The 24,187-nt window shown below is 51.0% G+C and overlaps 1 protein-coding gene across 1 annotated transcript in view; it reads right to left on the reverse strand.

Annotated features, from left to right (window-relative positions):
* AGRN (agrin) overlaps window positions 1-23,292 on the reverse strand; it is a 149,872-nt gene extending 126,580 nt beyond the window's left edge. Inside the window, 6 exon segments of the mRNA XM_067311020.1 lie at window positions 12,837-13,098; window positions 22,743-22,961; window positions 22,963-23,063; window positions 23,066-23,083; window positions 23,086-23,235; window positions 23,238-23,292. Of these exon segments, the coding sequence (XP_067167121.1) occupies window positions 12,837-13,098; window positions 22,743-22,961; window positions 22,963-23,063; window positions 23,066-23,083; window positions 23,086-23,235; window positions 23,238-23,292 (805 nt within the window).
* Window positions 23,293-24,187: the final 895 nt, after the last annotated feature.

The following is a 24,187-nucleotide window of genomic DNA, read 5'->3' on the forward strand; positions in this document are numbered from 1 at the left end:
GAAAATTTGTTAACCTGTGAAGACATGGTCTGCTCAGTTGCAAATCAGAGGGTAATTCTAAGCCATTTTCTGCAAACTGCTGCTTTGAAAATATTTTGACAATATTTGCCAGCAGGAACTCTCCCTGCTACCCATCATAAATAGCAGGCTAATCTGCTGCCTGCAAGGAGATTTGGTTATCCCAGTTGATTGTAACCCACAAAAAAACGCAATAAAAATAGATGCAATATGAGTGGCAACTGGTGAGGTTGGCTGCTCCGAGGTGGGAAGCCAGGTTCCAGTCAGCAGATTCATTTCAGATCCCTTTTATACGCGCTTCCCTCCCCCCCCAACTTGGGACTGATGTTTCCTTTATAATGCAATTATTCCTTGATTTTACAGTAGTACTTAAAGGCCTGAACTAACCTGAGGCCCCAGAGCACTGTTTTTTTTCCCAGGGAACAGAGTGAGATATGGTGCTTCTTGGCCAAGGAGAACAGCTTCAGAGCCAAGACAATCACAATTTGGCAGCTGAATCTGAGAGCTGGCAGGCAATGTCGTGGTTAATTTTCTCCCTGCAGTGGCCTCCCTTCTGCAGTTTGGGGGTTCAGAGGTACTGCAAGTGCTGGAAGCCCACAGCTTAAACAACCCTTCGGTTACCAGAGCTGAGCATCTGGGAACTTCTGCTGTGGTAGGAGTTAGTGCATACCCAGCTGGGCTAAAGACCTTGGCTACAATCTTCCACCTGCACCATAGACACTGCCACAGGACAAGAGGCTGGAAGAAAGTTTCAAGACTAGTTTTCAGAACATGAATTCAGCTTCAAATAGGTGCTTTTGTTCAGCGCAATATGCTGTGCACATCAGCAGCAAGTGGTTATGAATAAACTCTGAGCATCCTTCCTGGCCTTTGGGCTGCGCAGCCTGAGCTGCCTATCCAGTCTGCACATCTCTGATGGACTACCCTTTGGAGAAGGCTACTCCAGACTCTTCTCACAATGGCAGGTACAGGAGGTCTCCAGAAGCAGATAACTAACTTCCCCCAACAAGTATTTCCCCCCTTTGCAGCTCAAGTTCAAACTGGAGTGTTGTATGTTGAAAGCATGTTTACAGCCTGTGCAAAGCTTGCAGCTCCCCACTCACTTCTGGATTTATGGTCGTAGTTATCAGCTTAGACCTGTCTTACCATTTTATACTGCCCATCTATGCTACTTACACCTTCTATATCTGTAAATGCTCTGTAGAGAACTTGGTTAGCTCACTGAAGAGGAGTGAAGGCTGCTCTGAAGACGGACAGAGAAAGAGGAAAGGAGAGCAGGGAGCTCTGGCTGAGCATCCATGTTTCAGAAGAATAAATGAGCTGGGCTTGTGGGGTTTATGTGAGGAAGGAGAATGTGAACTAGCTCTAGCCCTGCTCTCTCTAGCTAGAGAGCTCAGGAAGTCTGACTTTAGCTTCTCTTCCACTTCCTTACTCCCCCCGACCAGCAGGGATACCAGGATTTCACAAGGACAGTGAAAAGAGCAGTCCAAGGTTTAAAGTCCAAGAGCACATTTGGCAGACCACCTCAGCACCATGCATGCACATTCAACGTACAGCTGTTCACAGCAGCCCTGTGCTCCCTGTTACTGTAGATGGAGTTAGGAACAGGCTGATGAGGCCTGGCGGGCAGGCTGCAAGGCTGAAGAAAAAGCAGGCGAGAAGAAACTCAAAGCAAGTCTGCATTGGCAGTGCACCTGGGGGCATGCCACAGCAGGGAAAGGGCCCAGGGAAGCCATGAGTAACAGTAAAGAGCCTACAGCAACTTGGTGCTACAGTGATGACAGCCCTGGATAGGCCCTCAGGGGAGATCTCGCCTATCATAAGATCTCCCATTTTGGATGTCAACACCTTGACTAACTGAAAAGCTCTGGTATTCTGGTTGCAGTGTCATGAGCTTGCCCCATCTATTCAGAGTCAAGATGCATGCAGATAATCAGTTATCCTGCGCTTTTCCTTTCTACTGCTAGCAGTTGTGAGCAGCCCATTGAGTCAGGACTCCTGGGTCCCATTCCCAGCTCCACCACAGACTTGCTGTGCAAACTTGGACCATATCACTGCTTACTTACCATACCTATCTCGGTCCATAGAAATGTAGGCAGCATCTAGGGGAGTTAAATGCCTCCTTAACACGGGCAATGTGTTTTAAAGCCCTCAAAGGAAAGATAGCTATTTCATTCTTTTCTCTCCAAGAAATTCTGAGCCTCCACACTTCCCTCTCTACCCAGGGAGAGGGTTTTGGATTAGGTTATTTCCAGCCCAAAGCATTTCTGCTTGCTTGAAGAGTCATGAGCAGGTCTCCCTATCAGCCTGACCCCGCTCACCTGAAACAGAGAACTGAGGACTAAATGCCCAGAGGCAACGCACTTAGTGCGGAGATCAGCAAAAGCTCCCTTAGTCTTTTTCTGTTCCCCTTGCTTTGTTCTAATTGAATATCACCCACAAATCAAAGATGCAGAGGCACAGCCAGTCCTCCCATTCACTTAAGCTAATTAGCATACCTACAAGACAGGGAGAAAGCATGGTCTAATATTAGACAGAAAATGCTCTTACAGCCCCTCAAGATGACACTACAGCCTCTGGGAGTGTTGAGTTCTCTTCCAATCTCCACTACTATGGCAAGAAAAGCAAAAATGGAGTAGGAGGCGGCAGCTGGTCATGGAAGATGTCAAAATTTGTCTCCTGGATCTGTACAGAGCCAGTAAAGTCATTATAACTTTTTATCTTTTCTCCCCCAGAAAGGCAGTTCAAGATGAGATATTGCAATAAGAAAGCTATGGAGTTGGGCTACATGCAAGACCCAGCTGTGAGAAAGCACCTCTGACTATAACCAGTAAGCAGCAGTCCCAGTCCTCTTTTGGGATGAAACCCACTAAATCCAAGAAATCCTGCAAAATCTACACAGCCTCAGCTTGAGGAGAACAACAACTGCCTAGTAATTCCAAGAATGGCACACACCAACTCCCCTGTGCGGCATGCTAGGCAAAGACAAGCCACGGTTCTACTCTGCCATATGCTTAAAGACAGAGATAACAGACACTGTTAGAGCATCTTTTATTGCAAAAGACCTTTTACCAACAGGCTTCCAAGTGATCCACAACAAGATCTCTGCTGCGGGTAACTACCTGCAGGATGGGACAAAGCAGCTGCATATCAGTGCAAGGCAAAACAAACAAGCAGCACGCTTGCCAACCAAAACAAAAAAATTTCAGATCCCTGTTGCAACTTTGCCTAAGGATGCAAGGGGAATTATCAGAGTTGGGATCTGGCCCAGGCACAAAAGATGACGTGGATCACATATGGAAGTGCTGGTCAGCTCAGGACCTCCAGTGATTGCTAAGGGCCGTGGTGACGGATGCCATTCATAAAGCAACCAAGCAGACAAAAGAAAGTGGGAGAGGGACCAGGTAGGAGAGCGCAGGCTTAAGACAACCAGCAATTCACACAGGTCTAGGCCAGGACTGGGGACAGAGCCCAGGCCTGTGCCCCCTGCTCAGACGGCAACCATACCGTTAAACTTGGCACAGTTTAGGAGGAAAATTAATACAGACTGAAGTGGCCTCTGGACACAGGAAGAGCCAGGGGAGTAAAAGTTAGAAGTGGATAAGAAAAACAGTGGTTTGAAGCCTCACATATTCTTATTCACTTTGTAGTCTGTGCTACAGCCAGATTGAAATTAGCCAAATTGGGTATAAATTATTGAAAGGACTACAGTCCAATTTCCGTTGCTACTCAAATGATTCCAGAGAGCTGAAAATGCAGGAAGTGAAGCAGTTTTCCAAGGGGAATAAAAAGGCACTGCTAGAATAGCTTTTGTAATGAGGGAGTAGCTTGCAGAGCACCATCGCCTCCCCAAATCCTCTCTCTGCTCAGCTCCCCTCAACCTCTACAGGGAGAGGAGGCTGTCCAGTCCCAGGGTGCTGGGCCAGCTGTAGCCCTACCCCCTCTACACATGACATCAAAGGGCTCTCCAGCTCTGTGGAAGTCATCCTGAAGGAATGTGGGATCTTCGCAGTGTGTTTAATAAGATAAACAGACCAAAGCCACACTCCAGGGCAAGGATTAGCAAGAAGCAAGCCTGGGGTGGTGCACAGAGCTCCAGTAAGCACCTCGTGGCTCTGATAGGCAGAGGGCCTCCAGCCAGCCCTCACGGCACGAGGCTGGTCAGTGTGGTCCTGCCCAGCATCCTGGCAGGGCTCAGTACAGCCCACCAGTCACTGGCCTGTCACCTCCAAGACTAGAGACAGGTCATCTCCGCCCTCCTAGCAAGCAGAGCCCAGCTTCCAGGGCTCCGTGTGGAAAACAAATCAGTTCTGACAAACTTCACTCACACCTCTTCTGCCTGGAATGCTTCTGTAGATATGCTGGCTAATTAGTGCGCCCATATACCAGGCTCTCCATCAGAGAGAATCAAAGGACAAAGTATAAGACATGGACCGCCAGAAGGGAAAGCTTACTCCTAACTCAGTAGCAGGAGCCAGTGATTTGCCACTAAGAAAGAGAGTAAAGTTCTGCCTCTGCTGCTGGCAGGAAGCATCAGTGGCCAGAAAGACAGAGCCACTCAGTCCTAGGTAGCTGCAAATCGGTTACAGCATTAAAACAATCTAAATTCATGCATGTGACTGTCTGCATTCTGCAAGCAGTCAGCCCTGCACGTTTATTTTACACTTCCAGCACATAACAGTGTGACAGGGCTGATAACATTCCCATGTTTGATGCTGCGAGAAGAGATACCAAGCAGTCAGGGAAATAAGAGTAACAGGGAAGGTTTAGACAGAAACAGCTACAGCATGGCAACACCTCTTGTTAAAGCTGCAGTTTCATGGCCTGGCAACACAATAAGACAAGACTCTGGAGTCAAAAGCAACTGTCAGTGCATAAGGTTACACAGAGCACAGGTTGTCTGCAAAGCCTGAGCCCAAAGCCTGCAGCACATGAGCTAAATCAGCCCAGGCCCAGGTGTGGCGTAGGCTCCCAACCTCTGACCCAGCTGGAGGAGGGAGGGACACCACTCCCCATTTCACACGCTGGCTGCAGGACGGAGGGGGTCGGGGGAGACAATGAGACAGAAAAGCTTCATTGAAGTCCACCTGGCTACGGGATATCAAGGAGTCAGCAGCACGGTTCTGCAAAGCCAGGTGCTGCAAACAGGGTGAAGGAGAAGTCAGACTCCCAGATCTGCTGGCATTCAGTTTAAAAGACGCTCAGAGGAAAGGATTCAGAGCCAGCCTTGTCAACAGAAACAGTTACTGCCTGACACTAGCAAACAGAAGTGTCACTCCACTTGCACCCAACTCCATGCTGCCCCAGGGGAGCAGCTCGGCCCTCAAAGCCCCTGGAGAGAGGATTTCCTCTGGTGCATGCAGCCCCCAGGCACTGCCAAAGCCTTCACGTGCCCACAGAGGAGCTCCCCGCAGCAACCGCCTGCTTAAGAGCACTGTAACATGCTCTTGCCAAGTCCCCTTAGCAAGGCGATGGTAAGCATCATGCAGCACAAAGCAAAGGAGTGGAGGGCTCTGACAACAGGCTATGAGGACTGAGAGCAGGACAAAAGCATTTCAGACTGGTTCCGCTTGGGAACTCATAATACTTTTCCCACTCCCATGTCCCCTTCCCTCCTCCACTTTCCTCTTCCACCCCATGACTGTAGGGAAAGGATGAAACGCCGAGAACACTGCTTTCCTGTGCATTCCCACCAGCTAGGAGGCGGTGTACTGGCCCTGGGCCAGCACTGATTGGTACTGCCCAAGCAGGTCTGGAGGAGTCCAAGCAATTCCAAGGGAAAACACATCTCAGAAGAAGGCACAGAGCCTGACTGAGCCCCACACTAGCAGCTCCCTTCTGCAGAGCAGCAGGCAGCAAGCCACAGTCCCACTCTAAGTTATTAGATGAACAAACAAAGGAGGAGCAGAATCAAGAGCACATGGCCACAGACCAGCACTTGTCACGAATGTACAGCCTGCACTGCCAAGAGATATGCTGTCTGGGCCGATGACTGAGGAGCCCTAGCCAATCCCACAGAGAAGTGGAGCGGGATGTGCTCAGAGGGGGAAGTGGGGGCTGAAGGAGCCTTCCCAGACCAGATGCCTCCCACACCAGATTAAAATTCCATAAGAATTTGCTAAACAAATTGAATCTCTGAGCTACTGCTATAAACCCATGAGATGTTTTGCATTGCTACCAAGAAAGGGAGGGTAGAAGACCAACCCTTATGCTTGGCCCAAACACAGGGCCTCCCATGCTAGAAGTAAGAGCATCTTCTGCAAATGTTGTTCTAGTTGGCACCGTAGGACTAGCATGGGGGACAGGAGGCAGATTGGCTTCTGCAGCATCAACCGTAGCACTTAGCTCCATCCACCTTTGAAGCACGAGGCCCTCACCCACACTTCAGTCTGTTCTCTCCCCACTGCCAGTCTCTGATGTGGCAGCCCTGACAGGAAACACTGCTCCAGCCCTAGCAAGCAGCTGAGTTGCCTGCTCGGTCCATGGTGTTCTAGACCGTGGACAAGGATGCAGGAAGGGGCCCCAGGACTTTTCAGTGGCATATTCTCTCCTTTCGGTTTACTACACTTCAGCAGCTGCTGGCTAACTTCCTCACCCTCTCAAGGCAGAGGTGTTGATGCTGTTCTCATTATCTTCAATTCAAAACAGAGCCAAGAAGAGGAGGGAAGAGGGGGGACTTCTTAAAGATGAAACCCACACACAAACCTCTTCAGCCACCTCCCTCATCTGTCCTGAAGCACAATGAAAGGCTAGGGATGGATTAAAAAGAAATAGTTGCAGGGGTGGAGAAGGGCTGCAGGGAGGCCAGACCATGGGACATGACCACAGCCCAGATCACCTAATACAAACCCATGCCAGCAATTTCCTTGCTGACACTACGCATGTTTTACAAGCTCTGTAAGGAGCCTGAAAAGAAGATTTTGCATGGGCTGGTTTACAAGAACAAAATGTCTCAGTTCTACAGAGGCAGAGGCCTAAAAAGAGGACAGAATAACAGTGAACAGGAAAAAGACAAAACAAAATGAACTATGTCACTTTGAAAGATGTTTTCAAAGCAGTCCCGCTTCCAAGTCAACCAAAAACCTTCTGAGTACAGAATAAAGCAACAAGAGTTTGCAGCTACCATTAGACTAGCATTCACCCTTAAGAGAAATAAGCTGAAATAGAAGATCATGCCTCAGCTCTAGCTGGTTCTCCCTCCTCCTCCCACACTGCCCAGTGACAACAGGCTTGAATTTGGTTCCTGCAGGCTGGCATCTGCCAAGCGCTCACTGCTGTGCCTTGGCTCCTGCCTGCAGTACCTGGGATTTGCAGATGGTCCCACCCGGACAGTGCACAAGGCCCAGTACCTGTCAGCTTGCCACGAGGGGCAGGGTGCACAGGATGGCCAAAGCTCCACCACTTCAGTTTTGCTCCCAGCTCTTGCACCAGATGAGCATTTTATCTTTCCTTGCCCTTGTCCCTAGGACTTGCCCGCTTGCCCCACAGCAGCAAGAAGCAGAAGAGCACAGTGAGCACAGGGGTATCTGTGGAGCTGGAGAGAATCCAGCACAAAGGGACATGGGGGGAAAGCACATAACAGAAGAAGAGATCAAAGACTGAAAGAGAAAACAATTAGCTTCCTGGGTAAAAACATGGGACAACTGAGGCTGCAGCTCTTCCATGGAAGTAATCAGTGACTGCCACAGAGATGAAAAGTCAGTGGAGACTTCTGGACTGGCTATAATAAGAATTTTAATAAGAGCTAAGTAACATTTTCAAACATACAGAGCATCTGCAGCACCCTGCATCTTGAATACAAGCCAGACTAGAGAGCTTTATTATGGGCAGCTACACGAAGAGTTTTCAAGGCCTGCATGCCATCCTCAAGGCTGCACCCCGAGACACCACGTTGTCCCGCTGCACTTCCTACGTAACAGTGTGACACGCAGCACCCAAAGGTGCCCGCCCCACCCCAACACACACCAGCCTCACTGCCGAGACAGAGGGAGCGGACCTAGGCCTGCAGCCGCACCAGGACTGGAGAAGGCAGCGGAGAAACTGTCGTGAAACCATCATGCCTTGGAAGCACAAGCATAGCGTTAGCTAAGATCACTTAGCCAGCTGCCACTCATACAGGCCTGTACCCGGTTTTAAGCAGCCCAGGAAGTTAACAGGTAGGTCCAAAAAAAGTTTGGCACAGCTGCTACTTGCAGGCTTATGGGAGTCAAGCCTCACTCTCACTGCTGGAACAGTTCCCATCAGGGGAGGCAAAGTACCACCCATTGACTGCACCCTCCTCCTCTCCCCCACAAAGTACAGACCCATCCTTGCTAAAAGGCTTAAACTCCCTTTTGCTCACTAGCCTCTTTTCCACGTCATCTTAGAAGTTAGGGGTGAAGCAGCGCTAACCTAAGCGCAAAGGAACATTTCCTGCAGATGTGTTGGACATGCTACTCTAGGATGAAGGTTTCAAGCCACCAGCAGGACCTTTTGTTACAATGGCGCATGTCTACTGTACCCAACGCTATCAGGTTTAATTATGCACTGTACTCGTAAAGCTGATGTGCGTGGCTTTTCCCAGGAGATTCAAAGTCCGCACAGATCTCCATAACTAGCAAAGCAGTCTCAGCTACAGCAATTGCACCAGCATTAATGCAAATCACGCCATGAGCAAGGCACTATATAAAAAACAGCTCTCGGTTCTCATTAACCAAGGCTCTAACAAAGCTTTAATCTGAACTTCCTTCCACCCAGACAGCTCAGTGTGGAGTCAGCACACAGCCCCTCCCCACACCATACAAAAAAAAAAAATCTCAATTTTCTTAAACTGTAGTTGCGATCAAAGTGAAATATGAGACACGCAGGGGAAAGATCTTTTAGGGATTAGTCAGCTGTTGAACTCTTAGAAGCTTGTACTTGTGAACATGTTGTAAGAGGAGGGAGAAAGGAGAGAAAAAGAAACACTGCACCTAGCATGGAGCCTGCTGGCTGTGTGCTCAAAAAAGCCAAACACCTGAAAACCTGAGCAGTGACTCCAACCCCCCTTATGCAGTACCAGTGCTCAAAGGCACAGATGCAGAGAGGCTGTGGCTTATCAGGCAAATTCTTCCCCCAGGAAGCCTCATCCAGATGTCTTGAAGAGCAAGAGGAAATCCACTCCCAGGCGGCTCTCGGTGCTTATACAGCGCAGCACGCTGCTGGGAGCCAGCTCGCTCTCCGTGCATTCCACCCACAGAGGCGCAAGAGCAAACACCCTCCTTCCCTCAGTGACCCGAGCCGAGCAGTATCCCAGCCTCCCCACCCAAGCTCCAGAGCTGCTCCTCTGCAGTTCAGCTCCAAAAAAGCTCCCTCCGGGCGATTTCGGTGACACAGGCACCCTCAGTGCTGAAGCCGGTCTGCAGAACTAAGCTGAAGTCTGGCACTCTAACTACAGCTGGCCGTAGCATTTTCAACACAATTAAATGTAATCAAAGCACGCTGTTTTTACTCTAACCTGAGCTGTTTCACAGAGGCACCCTGGTTTGAACTCCCCTTTTAAACAGGAAAGATTTTGATGTCTAGGATTTTCCAAGTTGGAATGACAAAAGATGAAGACACTCAAAACACTCATGTTTTTCTAATCAACTGTCACCATTCTTCCACTTCGTTTCTGAAAAAGCACTCAAAGGTTTGTTTTTAAACTCTGAAAACGCAGCAGAGAATGGTGTTCTGGGCAATGGTGCTTTGAACCCTCCCACAGGGAGCTGATGGGAAACAAGTCCTGGAGCTAAATTCTCAGACTCAGAGCTCAGAAATGGTTCCCAGAGTGGCAGGAGAAGGTTCTCATGGCCAATTTTTGCTCCGTCTCCCAGAACCCAGCTAGACAGCTACACTGTGCAAGCTGAAAGGAAACTCACAGACCTCAGGAGAGGCCTGGGGCTTGGGTAGAGCTTTTGAAGGAAACCTGGTTTTTGCAGGGTCAATTTGTCCCGTGTTTTCTACAGCAAACCTGTTAGCACACAGCATACGCAATACTCACGCAATGACCAGCCTCCAAGAAATGGGAAGAGGAAAAGCAATTCCACTGGATATGACAGGAAAGATGGGTTTATCTAGGTAAGCGAAACAGCTGCCAAGTTAAGTGAATGCCAAAATAAGAACCACTGCGTCTCCCCCAGGCGACACTTTCTGACCCCTACCTGAGACAGTCTCTGGGAGTTGCCTCGTTTTTGTCTTTTCTCAGCAGAACAGTCTGGACAAGCTATCCACCACTTCAGAGAAATAAGGCTCACCTTACATGGGAAATTCTCTGCAGGTTGTTTTCCATTCCGTTACAGTCCTCACTCTCCTCAGACCAGCCTGCTGTCCTCAAGCCCTGAGGCAGTTAGGCTGACCATGTTTCAGCATGCCAACAGCATCCTGGTGAGCCATTGGGAAGAGGCTCTTAATTAGTTAAAGGAAGCAAGCTGTTCAGCAAATTAACTTCAGAGAAAACCAGAGTCCCAGAAAGAATCAGCTGCTGCCGGCATCAGGAAAGGCTGTTAGTGTAGAAGGAAGTAGGAAAAAAAAAAACAAAAACAACCCACCCCATCTACAACTGCATGGACCTGCAATTTAAGTATATAATATGGAGAGTTAAAGTTTAGACAGGCCCAGCTTTGGCACCTTCAGCTCCCCTGCACAGTAGGTCACTGAGCACATCTTTCCTATGGTACTGCATCAGAGGACATGCTTATAGACCGACACATCCACTTACAGGCTGGCGCACCCAGGCCCTTTGCACCTCTCTCCTCCCCAGACACCCATACAGCTGCAGGGTGTGCTGCGCTGGGGACAAGAGCCCCATCACTGTCCCAGCCTTCTGGGAGAGAAGTCGCCACAGCTACATGCCCCTGCCAACTGCAGCAGGTCCCAGCCTCCTGCTTTCCCCAGGCCAGCTCACTGCACGCAGCCAGCCCTAGCACAGCAGGGGCTGTAATGAGCATTACATCTATGCAGCAAAGTTCTGAATCTCTTCCCGCTGAATGCAAAAGGAGCAATGAGTCCCAGTGCGAAGTTCTATATAGAATCAATAGCAGGAAAATTAGTTCCTTCGTCATCTCCCAGGGGCCATAAGGGACAATATCCTTCACCACAAATACGAACCACCTAGCTCAACTGACTCAAGCTCACATTCAGTCTGTGCAATGGCAGCATGCCAAAAGACACAGAAAAATAGGTGAAGAGAATTCTTCCAAGAAAAGAAAAAACCCCTCACACACACACGTGTGCATGCTCATCTTTCCTTCTCCCACCCCCTCCACTCTGTGCAAGGAAGGAGCAAGTCTGATACCACTCAAGTGCAATAAAAAGTACATACATTCAGCCAGAAACCCTCCAGTGTCTCTCTTGCAAAAACCTCTCAAGAGACAAGCGCCTCTTGTGAATCACTTTGCTGAACTAACCCCTTCCCAGCCTTCCAGATCAGAACTTCGGTCATTTACCTCTCCATCAGCATTCACAGCTGGAGAAAGGGGTTATGGCCTCTCCTCTGCACATCCAGAGAGGGGGAAGAAGCCAATCTGCATGTTTATTTGTTGTCTGTGCAGAATTCCTGCATTCTTTCCCTTGTTTACTCATCTGTTTTCAGGACATACTGGGACACCAAAGAGCGTTTGGGGCACCACTTTCCCCCATGAGCTTGGAGCTCTTGCTGGAACACAGGACAAGCATAAAGGGAGGAAGTAAGAAGCCAAATGGGATGTTACAGAAGTATGTTTTCAAGGTGGTTGGGCAACAAGTAAAAGAAATATCAACTCTCTCCAGATCTATTCTCCATAGAGGCTTTATTCCACATCTGGAAGCCTAAGACCCTACTATATAGCACAAATGAGATGTCTTCCCTCAGCTCTTCCCAGCAGTCATGTTGTAACATCCACAACAGCACTGTTAACTCACCCACCCCTTCTGTCCTGGGAATGTGAGCGGTCCACATGGTGCCCCACAGACAGCTACAAGTCTGCTGCTAGAGGTCTCTGCAAACAGTCCCTGCACCGAGAGTCACCTCAGTGCACGCTTATTCCAGGAGCACGGCACAACATTACAGCCCTCCTCATCTGAGCACCTTTGGGAACAGACAAAGGCCTAGGAGAGATTACGCACACAAGGGATACTGGGTTCACCAGGGCAATACAGAAGCGCAAAACATATCCCCCAAATTCACGTAGCTGCAGGCACGGTGTCTGCTGTGCTTGGTTCCAACTTAGGTATACCTTCGAGGGGTAAACTTTACCCCTAAGGAGAATCTGGCTGGCTTCTCGGACCCTTGCAGGAGTCTGCAAGGCTGACTTAGCAAGGCAGGCAGGCAAGCTAGGGTTCACTAAGATGAAAGACAGATTTTCACTGCAGAGTTAGCCCACTAACTTCGTTGTTCTAAACCTACAGGAAAATTTAACTTAGGTGTGAAGAGACTTATTCTTCTGGTACTGCCTGCCAAACACGTGTTAGGACAAAACTTTGCAGTGCAGATGCTCCCACCCCCATTAGACTCTTTGCAGAGCAGTCTGAGAACCTGCATTAAATCTGGAATAAAAATAATAAAATAAAGACTCCGCTTGGCTGTACTTTGGTTGCAATCATTGCCTCTAACAACAAGGTCAATGCCAGGCATTTTCTCATAACAAGTGAGTCCACAGAGTGGTACGACTCCCACCCCAGGAGTATGTAGAATGTCACCAGTGGGATCACCTGGCAATCAATCATCTACAGGTTAAGAGTAAAAGGTGGCCAACAGAGCCAGGGCTTGGCTGATGCTGTGTCTAAGCACTCAGCATACCCCATGTAAAGCCTGAGAGACATCCCGGTGGCCCCAGCCTCACCCTCCACGCAGTGCTCCACCTCCTCCAGGTTGCGCAGCGTTATCCGCATGAGGCTGGAGTTCAACATCAGCTCGTTGCGGTGTGCAGGCCACATGTACTGCGGAGCAGGGTTGACGAAGAAAATCCGTGTGTCCCCAGTCGAGACTTGGTTGTCACAGATCAAGGGGTCCCCAAAGCCACCAATCACCACTTTGTTCCCACCATCCAAGAGGATCTCATGAGTGACGATCTCTTTGCCTTTCAGATAACGCCAGACTCTCACCTTGAACAAGAGGGAGAAAGAGCACGTGAGACCATTTCACAGCCACAAACAGGGCCCACCAGCATCTTCCAGCCCAGCTAATTTTTATCACCGTGTCACATGATGCACAGGAGAGTAGTTCAGGCTGGCAAAGCCTTCCAGCAGAGCTAGTTTCATTAGCCATCCCTCTAAAAACACACAAAGTGTCAGCAAGGAAGACCTAAGCACATATTACTGTTTTTGCACCCAACTCTCCAACACATATGCAAGCACTTGGCATTCCTTGCTGGTTAGCCAGCACCTCCTTTCCCCCACATAACCTCACGTGGGAGTAAAGGGGTGACAGCCATCTGCGTCCCAAGGGGTCCCTCAGTCATGCAGGTGTTCCAACAAGGGACAGACACCCATCGCTCCCCCTGAACACAACTCTCCCCTCTGCATTGGGATACACTGTCTTTGGCATCCAAGCCCCAGGATTTGTATTTCATTGGTGCTTCCCCTCTCTTGGTAGCAGGCTCTGGCTCTCAGCCAAAGGGAAGTGCCTGGCCAGCCCAGTTACTGTTGTTGGAGGTGCAAAACACAGCCTGATAAAAAGCTGCCCCTCACCAAGCCCTCCAAGGAAGGTCGCCTCGGCTCACCTCCCTTGAGGCCCACTTCCCCTGCAGTGGCACACTAAAACGCCCTCTCCCTCTTCCTCTGCTTTTCAGCATCAACAGCTGGGGAGGCCTTGCCTTCCCCACCCTTAGCATAAACACCGAGAAAGGCCCTGGCGCAAAGGATATCGCTGGCTGACCTGACTATTTGAAGACCTACTGCATCAGTATCCCCTCTCCTTTGTTAGGGCCTGAACAATGCTCCAGATAAGCTGCTGCTTCTCAGCAAGTACTTGAGGGACATCAGGAGACAATGCTGCTGCAGGGAGAGGCCGGAGACCCGAAATGAGAGATCAAAAGGACTAGTGCACTGTAAAAGGAGGGGCCCAGCAAAGAGGGTGGGGTGGGGGTTGCCATTGGGGACACACCAATTGCAACTGGCATTTTCTGGGCACTCTGGAAAAACTAGACATCCTTAGATTGTCATCGCAACGTGACAAGCTTCAGGTCACAGGACATGTCTTCAAACTGCTTTAAAATTCTCCAAGCATTTTAAAGCGGGCTGGTTCCTTTAACATTAGCCCACTGGTTTTCTGTTTGCTGCCTACATCGAGTCCTGCGCAGAGGTCCAGCCAGCGCTGCTGAACAGAGCCCAGCAGCGGGCAGGGGGCTGCAGCTCCCACCAGGTCTCATGGCAGGGTTCCCCTCCACGGGCTGCCAAGACGCAAGGGGCTGGCAGCACCCAGACTTTCCCAAGGGGCTTGCCCAGGGCAGTCTGGCTGCAGAGCTCCACGTCCCCCAGCTGCTCTGCACAAAGCCCAAGCATCCAAGGCCTAGTTAGAAGCAGCCCAACCAGGACCCAGAAATGAGATGGCAAAAGAGGTGTGAGCAAAACCAGGGCAGCCCCTTTTCCCACTCCCTTCTGTGACAGTTCTCCAGGGACACTGATGTCTCTCCCTTCTCGCAGGGATTTGGGGGGGGGGGGGGGAAGGGGGCACACGGACCATGAAACACCTAAGATTTTATCCAGGCTGAAACTTGTCTAAGGCTAAAACTTCATTGACTCTGAAGTTAAAGTGTCACCCTGAACAGTACATCTGAGGTTTAGAGGTAACCGAAAAAAAAACACCACACACACACACAACCACAACACACAACCACACACCGCTCTGCCGTCAGCCTTTTCTCTCCTGGGCAGGGTCACACTGGAAGGGAATTGATTCAGCCCAGATCCATAAAGCTGCTCAAGAGTTTCCTTGGAGCAGAAATCGCTCCTGCTGTTTTGCCCTGCACGCAGGGCTACTTCATCCTGACAAGGGCTAAGACAGGAGACAGATCTAATCAACCTGCCCCCCCCAACACTATGCCCCTAATACCCATTTCAGTTGCCCCATGACCAGCTATGACAAGGAATCCTGCTTTCCAAAAAGGGACACTGCACACAGCCAAGGGAAGCTGGCAGAAACTTGACGGGGGGGGAGATCACAACTGCCCTGGTCCTGCCCATGACTAATAAGGAATTCAAGTTCCCAGCAGAAGATCCACTCCTGCATTGGACACTTGGGCAGAAATGAGATCCAACTCACCCACTGCTGACCCTTTCTACACACATCAGCTGTGAGCCCGTCCTCTGCGGACACAAGGCACGGGGGCAGCGATACGGCAGAAGCCCTATCATCACGTGCCATGAGCAGCATCCCCAGGGGAGCACGCAAGCCTCAGCCTTGCCAGAGGAATCCCCCTTCTCCTCCCAGGCAGCACCATTCAAGGTGACAGACTCCAGCTGGTACATTTTTCCCAGAGAAATCCTGATTTGTAACAAAATCTCAGTGGGTGAAATGTATCAAGGGAGAAGGAAACGCTGCCGGCAAACCCACACAAAACACAGGAAAAACCCACACATGCAACCCCCCCGCCTCAACTTTGAGGCGAACATGAAACGCCAGGAAGCCTCCAACCAGGAAGGCTGCGCAGCTAGAGAAAGTACTGTCCATCCATCAGGGAGGCAGCAAACACTGACACAGGAGCCTTGAGGGGGGGTAGGAGAAGACTGGTAGGTTGGACAAATGAAAGAAGGGAGTCACCCAGCTTTGACAAGGTGCCAGTAATTTGGGAGGACAAGAGACAGAGCAGATAGCAAACCATATAAAATTATAGAAAGGTAGTTGTTGGAGCAACTTATGTTTCCCATAAATGACTAAAGAAAACCTTTGCTTTAGCAGACTGGGTTTGCCAAAACACACGGTTGATTTGGAAGTAGGAGCCAGTTTCCCCTCAATCATCCTAACTTCAGAAAGGAAAATAAATCCTGTCCATAAGAAAAGGGCTAGTCCCTTCCTCCCCCCTCTGCTCCCAATAGTTCTAAAGCAATGTGTCCCTGGATCCTCTGCTGGAGAGACCTTGCTGCTGGCTCACCCCCCTGCCCAAAAAAGGAGAGATCTGCACACAACTGCAAGCCGACGTCTCCCTGGTGCCACACTCTGCAAGAAACTGCCCAAAAGAAACACCCACGCAGGAGGAAAGAGGCAACCTGAAGTGAATGGTTTCTTGTGCCCAGGGGATGCAAAAGATACGTTCTCATCCATTCCTGCTAGGATAGAAATCCCCCTGCTACTAGTCCTACTGCAGGGAAAACATGAGCACAGAGCAGATTCCTCTGAAGGGAGCTAGCGAGAAGCACAGAGCCAGGTCTGCAAGCCGTACGTAATAAGAACAGCTCAGAGAGCCGCCTGAGGTCTCGGCTTGGAGCCAGGGCAGCTCACTAGCCAGCGTGGCTACTCTAGTGCGCGGGTATTACCGTGACCACAGGAACCCCCTGCTCGACACGCTCAGCGCATGCTTTATCACGTTCTCCATCAGCATCTCCCCTCCTGCACCAGCCCGAGTGCCGGGTCACCTGCATTCTCCAGCTGTCTTCACCGCCCCAAGAGCACTTCGACTCACATTGTGCCAAGCACCAGAGCAGCTGGGGAAGGGGAAGCTCGGCGATAAGGGGGCTCTTGATCCCCTCTCCGAAACAGGCACGCAGGTGCGTACTTTAAGAATGTGGTTCCAAGGGGAACATGGCAGCAGAAAGAGTATGCCCACATGCATCTGGGGAGACAGTCCCTGGGGAAGGCAGTGAGGTTGTGAGCTGTTTGCACTAAAGGTCCTATGCTTGGGGGGGGTTGTGTCTTGTTACGTTTGAGGAAGAAAGCACGGAGCAGACATTATCCCACTCTGGAATGTGCCATTCTTAGTTATCTGCAACAGCAGCTCGCTGGCCTCTGCCCTGCGCAGCCCTTCAAGGGCACTGGGCTCCCATACAGACTTCTCAGACTACACAGAGGGAAGGGGAAAAAAAAAAAAACACACACAAAACTTTCACACTTGCCAAATACCTCCAACCCACTACTCAGTGGCTGCAGAAGAAGCAAACAAAGACCTGACGCTGCAGAGTTCAAACAAGAGGATTAGAAAAAGATGTTGGGGACTAGGGGGAACGCAAGCCCTGCAAGCTTTAATCAATCTTGTGATTCTTCTGAAGCCCTAACTCCAGAATTTCAGGAGGGCTCAGCACTCGCTCCGTCCTGAGGGAGAGGCTTCAAGGTCCACAGTGATCCTGAGCCCAACTCCCACACACTGTCCCTGCCAGGGTTGGGAAGAGGCAGCTGCACATGCGGTGGTGAAGGAACAGGTCATTCCCACCAGCACAGGAGCAAGCAGGCTAGAGTGATACCCCCCTATTTGCTGCCAGAGCCCAGCACAGAATTCACCTATCAGCTGGAGAAAGGGAATGAATTTAGTGTTGCTTGCACTCTACAGGCACAACTGAAGGACAAGAACAAAGTTTAGGGGGGTACTGTCAGATCCTCCTACTTCTCACACTTTCTTCTTAAGGGCTGTAATATTTGCCAGCCTTGAAGGACTCTGGACTGGATGGGTCTCAGCTCCCACCCAACCCAGCAGGTCCTGTGATCCAAACAGTCACTGTATATTACTGAGCATACTTCAAATCTATCCTGCATACTTCATATCAAAACTATCCTAGATATAAATACCACTGTGACGGCCTCTCTTTGGAAGCCACATGCACCTCGGCTGCCCTGAGACACCGAGCGGCTGGCCAAAGGGTGCCGGAGAGAGATGTTCTACTCAGGTGCGCTAGCCCTCATTTGGCCTCCAGCACGAAGGGAATTAGCTCCCCTTGAGCCAGGGTTAAACAATGCCGCAGCAACCAAAGGGCAAGAAACAACTCACAGGCTATTCATCCCTCCCTGCACAGCCCAAGTCCAAGCTGCTGTAGCACCGCGCAGTCTTCTCTGGCAGGGGAAAGGTGGGCTGAGAAAGCAATGGCTTCCAAAGCTATTTGCACTGCCTATTTCAAGCCAAGAAGAAACCTGCTTCAAATGCCAACTGCTCAGTTGCATGCAGCCCTGCCAGTGTGAACTGAGAGAGATGACAGTCAACCAGCAAGCAGAGGGAGCATCAGATGGCAAGGAAGGGTAGCTGTGACAGGCAGCTGTCTGCTCTGTCCCCCCGCAATCTTACAGGATCCCTGGTGTTCACACAGAGACATCTGCTTCACTACACGCAGGCAGTGCCACATGAGGCAGCCACCTTCAAAGAGCCAGCCTGGTGACACCTGCAAACGTGGCACCTCAGACGAGCCAAGGGTGCGGAGCGCTAAGGAACGCAGCCTGCATGGCTTTAGTACAAGTCTGAACTAACACAAGCCTCCTGCCTCCCCACCCGGGACCAGCTGCTCCTCCAGCCCTCCGCACAGCAGCACAGCTCCCTGCGGTTGCGCTTCTCCCCAGTCAAGTCAAGACACCTTCCTCCAGCAGCACCAGCCCCACCTCCTCTTCCTCCGGCAGGAGCTCCCGCCGCACCACACGAGGAGGTGGAAAGCAGCCAGGGCAGAGACCCCGGAACAAAGGGAACAAAAGGAAAAACGAGGGGCAGGGTGCGCACCCTGAGGCTGCTGCTGAAGGGTAAACTGGGCACTTTCACAGCTAGGTCTAAGGAGGCAGAAAGACTAAAGCCTACAGCCCCTCTTCTGAGGCAGATGGTAATTTGAGTTAATTAGCACAACTGTTATAATCCTACGTCACAGAGCCAAGCCACAGCACTCACAAGCACCACCACAGTCCAGGAGCTTTCTCCCCACCCTTGTCCTCTGCAACAAATGGATGCGAAGGCACCAAAGGCCAAGCGATCACCTGAAGGGCATCCCACTCATCATTACACACAATCAAGACTTCTTCAGTGGTGACTCACTGGCTCCATCAGGGGATAAGAGAGAGGGGGGAAAACAAAAAAATTAAGCTAGAGCCTAATTCCAAAAGGTCCCTTCCCTACAGCAGACTCAACCTTTCACCAAGGGCACATAAAACACTGGATTAAGACTGTTTTACAAGACTCCTGGCAGCTGGAGGGAAGCGGAGTAAGAACAGTGAAGGCCATTTAAGCAGATCCTTGCAAGAGCATATTTTAAGTGTAGTACAAAACCAGAGAGTGAAAGGGTTTTCCAGGATGCCATGGGGGTCCGTCCCAGAGTAGGGAATGGGACCACCTGTACAGGCATGTGGGGTGCTGCCAGGAAGATGCTCTAAGAAGTGTGAGCTTTGGTCTTATTAAGCACCTAGGAAGAGGAGGAAGTACCCGAGCAGTCTCCTCAGGAACACAGCTGTTGCTCAGATTGAAATAAAAAGGGTCACTGCTAGATTTCAGCAGTCCTTGAAGATGAAGGAATGACAGTACTGGTTAGCATCCGCTCTGCTTGCGCCTTCACACACAGCTCTGCCAACGTAACATCCCTCCCTCCTGAGCACAGGTCGTCCCTCTCCCCTTGCCGCTGCTTTTCACTCTGTGCCGTTTCCCAGCAGAAGTCAGCTAACCTTTTCTGTGGGAACTAGCAGAGCACCAAACCTACCACCCCCAGCTCCTTCCACATCCAACCCTGGCTGGGTTGGCTGAAGAACAGCCCCCGTTATCCCCCAAAACATGGGCTCTATTGTTTGGAACAGGATCCACATCCTTCCCAACACTTCCTATAGCACATATAGGACCTGCATTTGTCCTATAAATAGGAGCTTCCTTCATAAGTATCAGATCAAACCAGAATAAGGCACACTGGAGGACTCAAAAGCAAGAAGAGACAATGCCAACACGCAGGCTATAGGAAATAGGATGAACAGAAACACACCAAGCTTCGGAGCAATCGCAAGTCCAGGGCTGCAGTCAGGAGCAAAGCACAGAGAGCCCTGGTTCTCATGCCAAGTCGCACTCCTGGGAGAAAGGACACATTAGCAGGTTTCAGCATCAGTTTTAGGAGCTTCGTTAGTCTATTCTTCATTAATAATAATAATCTGTTCTAGTGGCAAATTAATGGCTGCCAGCTATTTAAGAATGTTTATCTAACATTAAATTCACATTTCTTCTCTTGGTTGTAATATGCTTATCTTCATATATCAAAGGCTTCAGCTGGGAGGGTTTAGAGTTTAACTAGAAAGAACAATACACTAATGCAGCACTTGCAGGAATCTGCCACAGCTATTCGCATGCCTGCTCCCTCGCAGACCACCCAGCACCAGTAACATTCACCATTTTGGGCGGGGGCTCTAGGTAACTCCTACCACACGCTTGGTCCTTGCATTTCCGTTCAGATAAAGAACCACCTGACAGGAGATAACTGTGGTATTTGGAGGTAACCTCAGGGTCTAAGGAACAGTTACCTGAGTTATTATAGTGAGGAAGTAAATATGTTTTCTCATGAGCTAACCAGCAAGATCAGTTTGCACCTTGACTCATTTCAGATCCACAAGGCACCAGTGCTGGCGAGAGGAGCCGAAGCCAAAGGTCAGCCTGTCGGGTTTAATGCTGAAACTGCCCTTTTGGAATCTAGCTGCTGGGGGGGGGGGGGTCCTCCCCCTCCCCAAAACCCACAAAACCAACATGCAAGTCTGTCTAATCCTGCAACCCAACATCAGCAGAATCCACAGGCGTTTCCACTACTTTGAGAGATCTTAGACGCAGTGAACCAGGCTTATAGCTGCCGCAAAATGAAGCGTTTAAGTCATGACTATTATGCCCCTCCCAACTCACAAGGTTAGGAGAGATGTTGATCTATATGCTTTCAGGCCCTCAAGACTCCAAGTCCCATTTTGAAGCTTTTTTTCTGAAAACACACTATAAATATACCATAAAAAGTTGCATAGAAAAAATTCTTTATGTAGTTAAATGGATTGAAGAACTGGATTAAAGAACTGGTGTTTAAGAAAATTGCTAAATATCACAGCAGGGCTGGGACAGCCAGCAACACAGCTGCAATGAGAAGGGATGGGCACTTCAGCTGAAGGTAGGAGACAAGGGTTTTCTCCTTTTGCTTTCTTTTGCAGGACTCCAGGATTGGAATCAATTCTTTGGGGCAGGTTCTAGCCTTCAGGTGCTATTATGACACTAATAATCAGCAGAAGCCAAACCCTAAGGTTGCCTGTGGAGTAAGTAGCACAAGCTTCTCCAAAGCACTGCTCAGGATAGCTCAGAGGCAGTTGCAAGAAAGAACCTCTTCCCAAACTGAACAATAAACACTTCACATAAAGCCACCACCTGCAGCCCAGGTTCCTCCCAACACATTGCTCCCTAGCTGCTCTTTGCCGCTTGTATTTGATGCACCCCTCCAAATGCAGAGGTGCTGAGCAAGCAAGTTTATCACCACAGGAGCACAGACAACGCAGTTTTCCTAGACCAGAGACTTACTCTGATGCAATAAAACGAAGTCTGGATTTTATGCTAGCCAGACACCCTGCTATGTGTCCGCCGTGAGAAGCAAGAGACCAGTTCCTCAGGTGAGCATGTCTGCCTTGTCCCTGGCCTTACTGGGCCACCTCCTGTCTACTTGCATTACAAGCCTTGCCCCAGCGTCAGGTGGCCCACATCCATTCAACCATATGTGCCCCAAGCTGCCACAGGACACCGGCTGCTCACAGCAGCTTATTAGTTTTCTATATAGCACCCAGGATGTGCCAGACACTTGCAAACATAAGGTCTCTGCACTAGCCTGGAGGGTCTGTGATCTAATTTAGAAGAGCAGGGTGCAGATTGCACCATGCAGCATCACAAGGGGCAGAGTGGTGGAAGGAAGCATGAAACAGCAGGCACCAGCTGGACAGACAGAAGCTTTTCAACTGGTTTATTTGGCTGAGAGACTCTCCAGAACACAGGGCAACACCATAGCGTAAAGTGACCCTTCCTCTGCACCAGCAAACCTCTCCCAGCAACACACTGCTGTGCATCACACCAGGCCCTTATTAGCACTAACTACCGGCAAGGACCACAGTACTTTTTAGGATGGGAAGTAGAGGGAACTACAAAAAGGGGGGGGGGAATACAACTTAGCTGCAAGTCCTCGCAAGCAAAATTCCTGCCCTGGGAAGGGTTAAGCCATATAGCACATTTTCTGACAACCAGGCAGATGGTATTTCAGGTTGCTCAGTACTTTGCTGTCTCTCAGCTTTTTTTTTTTTTTGCCTTTTTTTTTCTTTTTTTTAAGGGGGGGGGGGCTAACGTAGCCAGAGGCCAGATCCACAGTTAGATAATAGCTTAGGCTAGAGGTACTCAGGATGCTGTTAAAGTAAAACAGGAGATACATTTACAGCCAGCAAGTGGCTCTAAACACCTTCCGCGGCCGGCCTAAACCCTTCCAAAGCAGAAAGTTGGGAGGGAGTTCTGCACGATGGAAAGCAGGGAAATGTCCATAAAAAGCAACCTTAAGAGATTCCCCTCGAAACAGCTGTTGGAGCTCTAACGGGGAGAAACTCCGCAGACTAAAAATACATAATTACACACCAAAGCGCCAGTTCATACAATAAGAAACACATGTTCCTGCCTGCAAAGGAGCTTGTCCCGATGCGAAAGTTTCCCCGTCGCACGGGCCGCCGCGGGGGAGCCGCTCGCTCCGCGGGGCCGCGGCTCCGCGCTCGCAGGAGCCGGGGCAGCGGCCCGGGCGCCGCCGCGCACTTGGTGCGGCGCGGGGGCCCGGCGGGGCGGCCGCTCCCGGTCCCGGTCCCGGCTCCTGCCGCGGCCCCTTACCTTGCAGGAGTAGGTGTGGTGCACGGGGTCCACGTTCATGATCTCCTCCACGGTGCCCGTGAGCACCACGTTGGCCTCCTCCTCCCGCCGCTCCAGCTCCCGCTCGGGGCACGTCGCCCCGCCGCCGCCGGCCAGCGCCAGCACCAGCAGCGCCAGCAGCGCGGCCGCCGCCGCCGCCGCTCGCCCCCGCCGCGCCCCCATGGCCCGCGGGGCCCGGCGGCGCGGCTCGGCTCGGCCCGGCGCCCCCTTCCTTCCCCGCGGCGCCCCGACGGCGCGGGCGAACAAAGCGGCGCCGCTCGCGCGCAGGGCTGGCGCGGAGAGAAGGGCTACTTTTGTTCCGGGAGGTGAGCAGCAGGAAAGAAAGAGAGGGAGGGAGGGAGGGGAGAGCAGAGGAGAGGAGAGGAGGGGGAGAGGAAGAAAATCTCAAGCGGAGGAGGAGGAGGAGAAGGAGGAGGAGGAGGAGGAGGAGATAGCTTTCTCCCAAAGCTGCGGTCGGGAGAAATGCTCTGTCCTCTGCCTTGCCCGTGTAAGAAAGCCCGGAGATTTGCATGCAATCTGAATTGCTGATAAGAAGGGAGCGGGGGTAGGAGCGAGGAGGAGAGGAGGGAGGCAGCGGGCCCTGCTGCCGGCTCTTATTGCAGAGCTGCCGAGGACGCCACCCCCAGGAAAGGGAGCTCACATCAGGTTAATGGATAATCAGCGCGCCAACGTGATGAGACTTTTAAAGGTGTAGGGCTCTCGGAAAAGCGGCAGCCTGCTCTCTCGCCTTCCTCTCTCGTCTCAGTGGCAGCTGCTCCCCGGTTCTCCTCCCCCCGGCCCTGTCCTGGGGTTTCCCTCCGGGACACCCACTCGTCCCCTAGCACAAACGCTGGGCTGCCTCCGATCAACAGGGCAACCAAGAGCTCGGTGCCTGCTCCTAACCCTCTGCCGCACACCTCCTGGCAGTCACGGGGCAAGCCACTCTCCAAGGAGCAAGCAAGGGTGCAAAAAAGCATACAGAGAGACCCCAGCCAGAGCACCCCGCCACTGCGCACACACCTCCGCAAGCACAACACAGCTGCGGGAGGACTGTCAGGACCAGGTGCTTCCCCACTTCCACCTCCACCATCTGCAGCTCACCTTTATTACAGAGAGAAACAGAAGTTAAAGGAGACAAGCTGTTTTGCAGGTACTGCTTAAGGGTTAGCCTTGCAGTGTCCCTGCTGTAATGGCTGTTCCCATTTTCCAGATGGGGAAGCTGAGGCATGGAGAGCAGGGCCAGTCCTGATCCACAGAGCTCCTGCAAGCACTCAGTACCAACACGAATGAAGCCACCAATACTTGCTCCAGTGCTGTCTGCTAAGACAACTAGCAGGGGAAGAGTGGCACTTGGGGCTCCTGCCTCCCAGGCCCTGCCCTAAGCCCGGCAAAGCCACCCTCCAGTGGGATGGCTTGTGTCTGCCCCG

Source organism: Apteryx mantelli, chromosome 26, assembly GCF_036417845.1.
Source record: "Apteryx mantelli isolate bAptMan1 chromosome 26, bAptMan1.hap1, whole genome shotgun sequence".
Lineage (NCBI taxonomy): Eukaryota > Metazoa > Chordata > Aves > Apterygiformes > Apterygidae > Apteryx > Apteryx mantelli.